This window comes from Chelon labrosus (genome assembly GCF_963514085.1).
Source record: "Chelon labrosus genome assembly, chromosome: 24".
Lineage (NCBI taxonomy): Eukaryota > Metazoa > Chordata > Actinopteri > Mugiliformes > Mugilidae > Chelon > Chelon labrosus.
This window is the reverse complement of record NC_140357.1, coordinates 1,930,644-1,940,885: the sequence shown is the minus strand read 5'-3', so window position 1 is coordinate 1,940,885 and position 10,242 is coordinate 1,930,644. Positions and strand designations below refer to the sequence as shown.

Sequence of the window (10,242 nt, the reverse complement as noted above, 5' to 3'; positions counted from 1 at the left end):
ACCACTGACAGGGAAGCAAACATTTATATTACCTGCCAGTAGGTGGCAGCAAGTGAACACTTTTCTCCACGAAGTTGAGAAATGGGCGTGTCAACGGATTGGAAGGACTTCGACAAGACTCACACAGTATTATTCAGTGTGAATCCAATATGTCGTCACATCTAGAAGGTGAGATTTTCTGCTCTACAGAACTTCAGTGATACTACAGAGCAGTGGTTAGCCTGTATATAGCATGGAGGTTAGCATAAATCCACGTGTTGTGTACATGTTCTCTGTATTAAACACCCAACCCCAAATAATTGACTCCTTAGGTTAAAATGCAAATAAGTTTTGAGACAGTTCTTAAAATTTGAACTTTTTAATCAGTGAAAGAGAAAAAACTTCAGATGTTAAACCAAGAATGATTTTCCATATTCAACAGGAGCAGGCCACTGATTTCAATAAATTCCACAGAGAACGCATTTATTTCTTTAGCATTCCAGTCCTGCGTACAATCACAAAACACGTCACGGTGCAGGAGCAGCAATCAACTTTAATATAAAAATTGCACTGAAAAAATAAAAATCATAAAACGCTAGAGATTGTAAAGTATAAAATCTGAAACAAGAGTGCTTGGTAAGTCGGGAGGAACGCGTATTAATGGGTCTCGTCTCTTGTTAGTTCTTCCAGGTGTAGCTGTAGTTGTTCATGTTGAGGTGGGTCAGAGTGCTCTTGCCCAGGCCGGACGGCTGCTGCAGCTGCAGGATGGAGGAAGGGTGGAGGCCGCAAGCGGAGAGGTCCGCCGTCCCACCAGTAAACTGAAAAACACAGGGAGAAACAGATGGAGTGAGTGCATGTTCAGTGAAAGACCACTAGAGGGAGTTGTATACACACGTGTACCTCAGAATGTGGACGTACATTTTCTTGGGAACTACACAAAAGTTAGACATGGTTACATCTCTCTATGAAGGGTATTTTTTCCCGTCTAACCTGTTGCTTGGTGGCGTGCACGTTCATGACAGCGGTGGGTGCGTGCGCGTAAAGAGCGGCCGAGAAGTTTCCTTTCTGTGCGGGCCGGAGGAGGGTCGTGATGGCGTGAAACGAGGACGGAAGGATGGGTCCTGCCGTGAGGAAAGAAAAAATACCAACTAAATAAAAAAGATAAAATCCTTTTTCTTTTAACCAGATGAGTTCTCCTGCTGCTGTGTACCTGTGACTTCCAGACTGCTGATGTTCTGGTAGGTGGAACCGACCTGGCTCTTCACGTTCACGCTGCGGCTCTGGAAAAAAAAAAACACTCGGTCAGAAGGGCGACGGCGTAGTATGCATATAAGAGTGCATGTTGCGTGTCCAGGTACCTTCAGTGTGTGCATCGTAGCTCCTCTAAAAGTCACGGGAGAGAGCAGCGTCGGGGGTAAGCCGGCCTGGGAGCCGGCTGCGGCCACCATACTCTTGCAGTTGATGAGGAAGTTGATGAGCGTGAATGTGTGCGACCCTTCCACGCAGACCACGGACTCCGGTTTGTGGTCCACGGACACGGTGTGACTCTCCTTACGACTAGACGAGTGGGTCAAGGATCTTTGACTGGAACTATAACACTGGAGCCTGAGCAAAGCTAAACGGCTAGTACGGACACAATAAACATGTCAAAGAAGGATACAGTTTTATGGTGATGCCATCCGGCTTCTTGATTTTGTCCTGGACTCCCATCTCCTTCAGCCAGGAGTAACTACCCTCCTCATCTTCATTGCTTTCATCGTCGCCATCCCCATCGTCATCTGAGGGTGCCCTGTGGTGTGGCAACAAAATGTTGTTAGTAGGGGTTGAAGGGAGGGGCCTCTGTGGATCATCCCACAGATACTTGATCAGTTTGGGATCTAGTGAATTCCCTAACCCTTCACAGCCATGTGCAGGACACAGGAGATGAAACTAAAATAAAACTTACTCCTTTTCCTTGTGCTCTCCTTCATCCTCCTCTCCGGAACGTGCTCTCAAGTTCTGTCGTTCCCTGCTCTTCCTCCTCTCATCCACTAGAGGGAGACTGAACTCTATACCTATCGAGGGGAAAACACACCAGTGAGGAACAAGTCTCGGTCTTGCATTAATGATTCGGTCGCATTTCCTGGTTCAGTCGCCAACAGACGTAACGAAAAAACACGTGCAACATTTTTGCGGCCGAGGTCCGCGCCTCACCTTCGGCCTTCATTGCCTCTCTGAGCCCCCTCGTTGTGGGAGAAATCAAGGCGGTGATGCTTCCGTTGCCCCCGAGACCCGCTGCCCTGAACAGCACCGTAAACTGGCACAGAAGAAGAAAATCAGCTGTAAAGCGCAATCTCTCCTGCAGCGATCGCTCATTTGCGAAGTAACTTGCAAACGCCTACCTGATAGGAGCAAAGGTAGAAGTATGGACACAGTCTGGACTTTAAGAGGCTGTAGAGGGACGACAGGCTGACTGACCTGAGGAGCAGACAAAACACAGTGATGCTTAAGAAGTTTATTGCCAACACAGACACCGGGAGGTCTCTGTATTTTGATTGTTAATGGGCAGGCTCTGCATGCAGCTCTGCGTAATCTCTAATATCCTCAGCCTCACCATTCTCTCATGAGGCTCTGCTGCAGCGCTGCATCTTGAGCCCACGGGGTGCTTTTCCCGGTGAAGCTCCTCTCAGCGTTGATCCTGGGAAACAGAGACAGCCAGGACACGGAGGGGTGCTGCCAGTACACCAGACTCTGCTGGAAGGCGCAGCGGAGCTCTGAGCTGGACTTGGGATCCTGAAGGGGACGAAGACAGTTACGACCGAGTTAATGCCTTCGACACTACACCTTAAACGGACAACATTTTCTTTCACGTTACCTGTAAACTGTGCGGCAGGGTGGTGAACTGGGATCTGCAGTGCTGGCTGAGTCCCAGAGCTTCCTCCTGGGCTTTGGGGTGCTCAGCCCATGACAGGAGAAGCGGGGAGGTGAAGAGGATGCGAGTCTTCAGGCTCCAGTCGGCGGGATATTCGGTGCAGACAGGAGGAGCTATGGAGGCAGGAGCAATGGCCTGAGGGCTCTGGGAAGAGAGATGGGACACTGTTAAACATTTGTAGAGCTTATGAAAGTTACAAAAAAAGTCAAATTATGCATGATTCCAATTATAAAAGCAGCAAAAGGAAAAACATCCATGAGGCCGAACACTTATTTATAGGCACTGTAGAGCTTTTAATGAGGCGAGAATATATATTTACATTACAGAGATGTGCCAGCTTCTGTGAACAGCTCGAGTAAACAAAACCAACCTTTAGTAGTGGACTTATAATATCTTCCTCCTCCTCTTCGAACAGAGAGTCATCCTCAGAGAAAGTCTGACACTTCTAGCAGAAGAGAGATGGGGAAATAAAAGACTGTTAGTTATAGGTGTCAAACACGTTTAATAAACTATTCTTTAAAAAAAAATTAGATTTCTTAAGAAAAATAAGTGCAATTTGGGGACATTGCTGTCTGCTGTTTAGTCCTGGGTCTCAGTGTTGTGTTCTGTCCACTTCTCTTACTAAAACAGTGCACAAAATCGAGCTTACAGCTATTTTCATTGAAAAAAATCTATGTAATTCTCCCACTTTGCAAATTCATGCTGCGGCCCAGATTAGACCCCCTGGCGGGCCGCTTTTGCCCCGCGAGCCATATGTTTGACACCTGTGTTGTGCCCCGTATTTAGAAACAAAAGTGCGCGTCCCGTATTGAGCTGAAACGGGACGCACTTTGTCCCGTAGTACCGTGAGAATCCAAAATAGTGTGTGAAATGTCAACGGAATGAATGAATAACAGGGCGCTTTATATGAAAATCTACGGTAACTGACAGCGGGAATCCCGCTCATCTCATTGGTCGAGGTACTGTCGCTCGCGAAGAAGATACCGGAAGAAAACAAAGCAACAACTTTTCCTCATACTTTCTGTTTGCACTATTACAAGAGGAATGCTCTGCTTTCTGTTGTTTTCTATTAAGTTATAGTTTTAAATTAAGCAGGAAAAGTTTCCGTTAAGAAAGGTATTTATTAATTTTGTATTAAAATAAATTGTTGAATAATAATTTGTTTTCCAAGTGTCCATATCAGTCAAAAATATGCATTTAATTCAACTCAGGTTCGAGTCAAATAGTTAAAAAATCGTTTCAAACACACAAATAAGAGCTAAAAAAAATTCACCACGACAGGAAGGGTGAAGGCAATCGGGTCGGCCGGCCCTGCCGATAAGGTGTCCCTTATTTATATAGGGAGTTGGCAACCCTAGTCGTGTGGTTTTAAAATGTGACACTTTTTGAATGGAGTTTTGTATGCATTTGACGTGTTTACCCGAGCATCTGTGCATAACTTTATCTAACTTTCTGCTTCCCCCTGTAATACATGAATATGAAGCTGTGTTATAACCCACCTCGCTGGGAATATGTTGGGATTCCCGTTTTTCCGCCTCAATCAACTTCTCACTCAAATTGCAATCTCCCAGATTAGCTTTCCTTGCTAACGCGTCTCCATCTCCATCCTTTTGTGCAGTTTTCTTGTAACTTTCAGCAGCTTCGGCACCGCCGTCGTTATAGATGAGAAGTTTCTTTTTGGGGCTGAACGTGTTCTCGATATTTGCGAAGGGGTTTCTGCGTTTTATTCCGCCCCCGGAGCGCTGCTGGCCGTTGAAAAGCGGTCCAGGGGAAAAGGGACGAACGGACGCCGGGGACGAGCTGCTTTGTCCGGGGCTGCCAGAGGAACCCTGGCCGCTGGGGCTAGAGAACACTCCGGCGTCGCTTCGGGCTCTTTTCCTCCTCATTCGCATAATTTCCGCCGGCCGTTTAAAGCTGGGTGAGTACCCATCTTGTTGAGACATGCTGCCAGGATACACCGTATCAAAAATGTTGTCTAAATTCAACGACGTTAAGAAGAAGACTGAGTCAGCTTGTGTTTTGTTTTTGCGCCTTCCGGATTTTACAAATTTCGCGCGTAGCGTGCTGACGTAAGAGCGCTCTTGTGTTGCGTTTACGTTCACGAAAAAAAAAATCCCGTTTTCATAATTGAATGGAACGATCGAAATGATTAGGACTTTCAAAGTGACAATATGTAAATAATTTGTCACCTAACCCTTCAAAATATAATTTACATGAGGCATGTGTATTTTGAATTAAAATATGAATAACGTGTGCGATTTACTGTAAGACACGAACTCAAATACACAGTAACATATGCGCATGTGCTGTGAAAAAATTGCCTTTTTACGACTACCATGAATGCACCATTCAGTAAAACATGACCATTGACAAAACTGTTAACTTAAATGTTTTTGAATCATGAATAATTATTTAATCCACATCTTATAAATGATAAAATAATAATAAAAATAATTCACTAGAAATCACAATTAATAATTTTCAAATTACAGTAAATGGCAAGTGGTGAGAAGACCGGATCCCGGAAGTGAAAGTGTGGCAGTTTACACACTATATCAGTTAGATAGACTGGAGGACGGATGCAGCAGATCTGAACTGTAAAAGTATATATTCAGTGATGGTTTCTCAAACCTATTATTAATGGCCACTTTTAATAAATAACAATAACTGAATCTTCTTTCCCTTTCTCTGGTGCTCCCTGTATCAGGGATCAATCCTCTGGTTTGTGGAAAACCCTCTCTGCTTTACTTACTGAGCTGCAGCTGCTGGCTAGTAGATAACGGATCTTTGTTTTTTTATTGTTATACTGACAAATCCCATGTACTTATGTCATAAATAGAGAGGTAGACATATATACTGATAGATTGGTTAGTAGATCACTACTGTGTCATGGTGATTAATGTCCCACATCACCATATCTATTCATTTCTCCTCTGTTTGTCATTACTTCAGATCATCCATCACATCTCCTGCCCGGCCGAGCATGAAACGACGGCTGCTGTTCTTGTCTCTGTCGGCTGGGTGGAAGACACAAATCTACACGGCTGCCGTCTGAGATCAGGTAGGTGGTCATCAGATCGCGAAGAGGGGATGTTTGTTGAGGAAAATGGTCTCGAGAAGGGAACTCTACCCTTTCCATCCCCACAAGTTTCCACCTGTCCTCGCATTAATAAGGAATTAATGTTGACGCTACTGGAGGCTCAATGATCTAAGTGGAGAAAAATGACTGTCGAGGGGCTCATTACCCCAACAGCTGCTTCAAACAACACCAGTTGTTGTCCTGTGGGAGACCTCGTATATGATCAAGGAAGTCATTTAATTATTATAAATGCTCTTTTTGGGGGGTGGCTTTTTTGCTGTACGACCACATATAGTTATTGCTTGTTTTTTTGAATTTCTTTAAGTGTTTATATATCAGTTTTTGTCTGGCTTCAGCTCCAAGTGCTGACAGAGTTGCTTTGTAATCCCAGAAGACAGCTGATCACTCCAGCAGTGTCTTAATGATAGTATTAATCTCAGGTTTAAAGATATTCCATTAATTCCTCCATGTGGATTCCCAAGGGTTGCCCCAGCCCCACATTTGCAAACTTAAATCATTACCACTTTTGTTCACTGGTGCCATGATGTCTCATCTTCTGGTCCTCTCAGAGGGCTTCATTATAATGATACGCAGATTATAAGAGTTGGGCTCATGAAAACAAAACACTTATCATCTGTATTTAGGAGTATTAATTCCATGTCTACATGATACACATTTACATCATCAAGTCTTATAGGCTATGACAGGAAAACAGAAAAATATGTAAACGGGGATGCACATTAAAAAATCAATAAGAGCATTCAGATTAGTTTTTTTGCTAATAAGAGATTGTTCTGGAAAACGCATCAGATTATCAACATTCTCATGTTTTCCGTTCAACATCATAACACACAGATCGATACGTAAAACCGCAAAAACAAACCACATGACCGTATCTGTTTAGAAGCCATTATCATTCAAAGGAAAGCAATTTAGAGTAGATCTAATAACTACGTGCCAGTCTCCTGCAACCTTTTTAGCGCTATGTCTATCTTATATTTAAATCTAGACTCGCGTCATACGATATATGTGTCCTGTGTTGCAGACGGTATCAATAGCATCGCACCGAAAAGTTTGCATCTTCTGCTTTGCATCTGGTGCAGTAAACGAGTCCTGCAAAACAGTTGCTGCAATGTGTGCTGTGTTGTGAGGAGAAGATGATGTGGCCCCAGGGCAACCAAATGCATACATTTGCTCATTTATGTTATTTCTGCTTTTGTTAAATCCCTTTGCTTAATAGTTTTTAATATCTTACATTTATCTCTACAATTCTGTCAACAGTTGAGCGGGTTGGAGTATCACAATTGTGGTGTTCCACCCAAAAGTTTAGATCTCCACATACATGATAGGTCACTCCAGATCCAGATCTCTCTGAGTGTTCTGCATACACCTGTTGAGTTGCATGGCTCTTTACAAGTGTTGTTCTGAAATGACGGCAATTATTGGTAAAATCATGGCCAAAAGGTATCGCTCCTTGAAGAAACATTCCATCAGCTTCTCTTGTTTAAATGTGTGCTGCCACATGGCCAAATAAGTAGTCTGACAACCCGAAGCCTTCCACAGTCCACTGATAGAGAGGAGACCATACTTTGCTGATCCAGAAAATGTTCAAAATATTGAACCTGATGAGGAGCCATAAATATCTTATCCTCAACAAGATCTTTGCAATGTTTTGGAGTTGAGATACCAGAATGGATACCTTCCGTGACGATGACCAGAACACTTGACGTGTGGACAGGAAGATCCCAGTGCGAAAATATCTTGCAGAATGTGTGGGTGACGTCCTAATGTTGCTGTTTAGTACTTGATCAGACAGGCCACAACTATATATAGTCCTACTGCGCGAAATTCACCCCGCAACGAAGCACAAATGGCTTCCGCTGCGATGCATGGGGTCAATCGTGGGACACTTCCCCTGGTGTTGTTTGAAGCAGCTGTTGGCTGTAGGGTCCTGTAGGGCACTTTTTTTAGATGAGCAAAGTAGCGTCAATGTTAATGCTTGTTAATGTGGAGATGATAGTAGAACTTGGGGCTATGGCCGGTAAAGGTATGGGAACTTATTTGACACCTGTGTCTTCTTAATTTAAATTTCACATTCTACTAACCTGTCTATAGTCTATCTCAATCTTGCTGGGGAAATAAGTAAAAGCACCTACCTGTACTTCTCTATAGTTTTACTGCTCTAAACTGCCGTTACAACCTGACAGTGGTAGCGTCGGTGGAAGCTAAGGCTGGGAAAGGGGGGAGGAACAATGCAAATAAATCTAGTCACGGACCTGTGAAAAGGAAGAGGAAATGAACGGTGCAGAGGAGAGAGAAGGTGTTGGAGTTAAAAAAAAAAGTCCCTCTTGCATGCTACCATGACAACAGTAATGCAAAGACGGTAATTTATTGCTAATGGCTCTATGAAGGCTTGCAAATGTTCTCATATCTTTCCCCCACATTATGATGCATTAGGCTGAATAAACTGCTTGTTAGCAAAATTTCTCACAGTAGGATTGATGAACATTTGAATTTATGTTCATGCTTTCAAAGTTAGGTATCTGTACCAACTATCAGGAAGTCTTAAACCTTCGAAAGTGAGTCCAGTTTCTGGGAAGCGCACACACTAGATGTCACTGTTCACCAAGGCTAACAGGTAAAGTCTGTTCAAAACAACTTTACCTCAAGAAACAGACAATTCTGTCTGTTTACGCTGTGGTCAGGGTCAAAGTGCAGTGAAATGAACCGATGGCAGTGGCTGCTCTGAACGCAAGAAAAACACATTCGGCAAGCTGAGACCTTTATTATGATCAGGAAAACGGTCAAAATGAAGAACATGTCATTTTGTACTGAATAGCTAAAGCATGCAAAATACTGGTGTTTTACTTCGAATGTGAATGTTTTTATATGGAGAAAGTTCAGGAAATCCTCTCTGGCTGAAGTTCTCCTTCATTGAGGGCAACTCAGAGACGCTTGAAATTGACAGACGGAAAAAAAAATGGAGACAGCCGGATGAAATCCCAAGTGGTGTTTAATCTCAAGTAGCCATGAACCACACGATATAGTTTTCAGGTAATGCGTGTTTTACGGCCAATTGTTTCCCTCTGGGACAAAGGATCCTAACAAGTTCCTTCCACTGTTCTCTGTCCATGGCAACACATTATTCCTCACCTTTAACGAAGTAATCTGGACTAGCTGATACACAGTATCCAGCTCAGTAAGTGATTGGGAGGAAAATACATTCTACTGTCAGTGCAGCTTCACGTCAGCGTTCTTTTCAGTCATGTAATCACAACAGACTGTAAGACTTTAAGGTGCCAGTATGCACTGAACAAGTCCTTCTTCCACATCTCTTTAAACATTAACATGGAGAGGGGGTTTAGTCTTGGAATAGTCTAGGGTTTACCACAGATTAACCATGTAGTATGTGGTGTCAGCTTTATTGAACATCTCCAAACTCAAAGGCAGTAATTAAGACCAGAAGATGCAAGTAATGGCACTCAAGAAATGTTCTGCCCACCTTATTACCTCCTCTCACCTGCCCTAGGACTATAGTACTTGTACTTGGGTCAACCCACCAATGAAAAAGCCATGGGTCAATGAAAAAACCATGGCATGTTAAAAGCAAACCATAGCTTTTTCATCCAGGTTCTTCACCTTCTCAAACTGCCTTCACGCTAGTCATTTTCAACTTCAATTTTGTTTGTATAGTGGCAATAAAATTGTCTCAATATGCTTTACAGAACCTAGAGTCTGAAGATCTGACAACTACCACTGAGGCAGTAATAATGGTCCAGTAGTAAGGTGGTAGTAGTATGCCTCAAAGTTGTAGGGAGGTATGTTACACTGAGGCATAACAACCCCAGCATTTGCAATCCAAGTCATGCTAATGCCGCTCAATGACTTTCCACATGTGTGCAGGTGGAACAGGTGGTGTTCGAACTGTTTATTTTTCATACAGCCACATATGTAATAATTCGGAGCATATTGACACCTTCGTTTGCGGCTCTAGGCCGTGCACAGAAAACCCGCCGGTGCTGGAGGTGTAATGTCCTGTACATAACCTGAGTTTTAGTTGCTTAGTGTTGCAGTATGTTCAGATAACTAATTTTGGTAAGTTGTCTGACCCTCTGTCCTGTACAGTTTTTAATGACCTTCGCCTGAACTAGATATCCTGTGCACTCACCTTGTGGCTAACACCTCTCCAGAGAGAGAGAAGTTGTGGGGGGTGGCGTGAAACCATGATTAAATGTGGTGTCATTTACAGCCATTGCTATATACAGTACAAACC

At 43.4% G+C, this 10,242-nt stretch overlaps 1 protein-coding gene across 1 annotated transcript; it reads right to left on the bottom strand.

The window, feature by feature from the left end:
* Window positions 1-153: 153 nt before the first annotated feature.
* On the bottom strand, window positions 154-5,292 carry donson (DNA replication fork stabilization factor DONSON). The gene is made up of 12 exons (XM_084574379.1): window positions 4,390-5,292; window positions 3,261-3,335; window positions 2,834-3,034; window positions 2,573-2,751; window positions 2,361-2,436; window positions 2,173-2,275; window positions 1,925-2,033; window positions 1,640-1,768; window positions 1,338-1,536; window positions 1,190-1,259; window positions 970-1,100; window positions 154-797 (listed from the first exon to the last, which is right to left on the bottom strand). The coding sequence occupies exons 1-12, from the start codon at window positions 4,831-4,833 to the stop codon at window positions 657-659; spliced, it is 1,857 nt and encodes a 618-aa protein (XP_084430505.1). The 5' UTR covers window positions 4,834-5,292; the 3' UTR covers window positions 154-656.
* Between the last annotated feature and the right edge of the window lie 4,950 nt (window positions 5,293-10,242).